Here is a 1,425-nt window from a genome sequence, read left to right as displayed (position 1 = left end):
CCCCCCGGGGGGACCCCAGCGGATGGGTTGAGTCGGACAGGCCTTAGCATAATGGGAAAATAAATTATAGACCTTCAAATCCACGGAGCTATTTCAGGGGAGCAGGGAAGTGGGGACAGATTCATTGGACTCCCAGCCCCCCCCTACTCTAACTACTAGACCCCCCCCTCCCCGAGCTGGGGAGAGAACCCAGGAGTCCTGGCTCCCAGCCCCGCCTGCTCTAACTACTAGACACCCCTCCCCGAGCTGGGGAGAGAACCCAGGAGTCCTGGCTCCCAGCTGCCCCACTCGGAGTCTCCCCACGGGGAATTAGGAGCTGGTGGGCAGCAGGACCAGCATGGCCAGGAGGGCGGCGCTGCAGAGCAGGGCTGGCCGGGCCGCGAACCCGTGGCCAGCCTGGCTCCTGGGGAGGGCGCCCGCCTGCATCCCGCTGTTGCAGAAGTTGCCACGGCAGCACTGGGCCTGGACCCCGGCCAGGCGCTTGTAGACGGAGGTGTAGGGGGCATCGCACCAGGCCGGGGTGGCGCAGCCCTTCAGCATGGCGCCCGGCCCCGTCCGCTCTGGGGAGGGAGGGCAGGAGAGTGAGCCGGAGCCTGGAGCCGGCCCCCAAGCCCCCGCGTAGCGAGATGCCCCCGGCCCCTCCCCCTCAGCCCCCCACAGCACGGCACCCCCGCTGAGCCCCCAGCTCCTGCCCCTCCCCCCCGCCGAGCTCCCGGCCCTTCCCCCCCATGGCACAGCACCGCCCACCGAGCCCCCGGCCCTTCCCCCCCATGGCACGATGCCCCCTGCTGAGCCCCCGGCCCCTCCCCTCCATCGAGCCCCCAGCCCTGGGCCCCTAAGCCCCCCCCCAGCCTGGTGCCCATGGCCACGCCCCCTGCGGAGCCCCCAGCCCTCCCCCCCACAGCACTGCGCCCCCGCGCCCCCGCTGAGCCCCCAGCCCTGTGCCCCCCCCACGGCATGGTGCCCCCTGCCGAGCCCCCAGCCCCTCCCCCCCATGGCACGGCGCCCCCTGCCGAGCCCCCAGCCTCTCCCCCTCGCCGAGCCCCCAGCCCTCCCCCCTCCCCCCCACGGAATGGTGGCCCCTGCCCCTCCCCCACAGCACGGCACCCCCTGCTGGTTCTGCGGTTCCTCACCATGGCTCCCCACGGCCTCCATGCAGTGGGTCATGGGCCCCTGGCACTGCACCGCGGTGACGTGTTCTGGGGCGCAGCCGTGGCCGGAGTTCCCTTCGCAGGCGTAGCAGGTGACCCCGTTCAGGGGCAGGGGCGATTCCTCATAATCTGAGGAGAAACAGGGTCACAATGGATCACTGGGCAGCCCGAAAATCAGCTGGTGCCCCTCACTCCCGACCCGCAGCCCCCTGCCAGCCCAGCCCTGCCCCCCCCAGCTCTGCCGGTGCCCCTCACTCCCGACCCGCAGCCCCCT

General features: G+C 71.9%; 1 protein-coding gene across 1 annotated transcript in view; it reads right to left on the bottom strand.

Annotated features, from left to right (window-relative positions):
- Positions 1–248: 248 nt before the first annotated feature.
- PLAUR (plasminogen activator, urokinase receptor) overlaps positions 249–1,425 on the bottom strand; it is a 3,732-nt gene continuing 2,555 nt past the window's right edge. Inside the window, exons 6-7 of the mRNA XM_026646221.2 lie at positions 1,134–1,280; positions 249–560 (exon numbers count right to left, since the gene is read on the bottom strand). Coding sequence (XP_026502006.1) covers positions 310–560; positions 1,134–1,280 — 398 coding nt within the window. The 3' untranslated portion in view covers positions 249–309. The remainder of the gene's footprint in view (positions 561–1,133; positions 1,281–1,425) is intronic.

Source organism: Terrapene carolina, unplaced genomic scaffold (assembly GCF_002925995.2).
Source record: "Terrapene carolina triunguis isolate 2854851 unplaced genomic scaffold, T_m_triunguis-2.0 Scaffold34460, whole genome shotgun sequence".
In the NCBI taxonomy this organism is placed as follows: Eukaryota; Metazoa; Chordata; order Testudines; family Emydidae; genus Terrapene; species Terrapene triunguis.
This window is presented reverse-complemented; position numbering and strand designations above follow the sequence as displayed.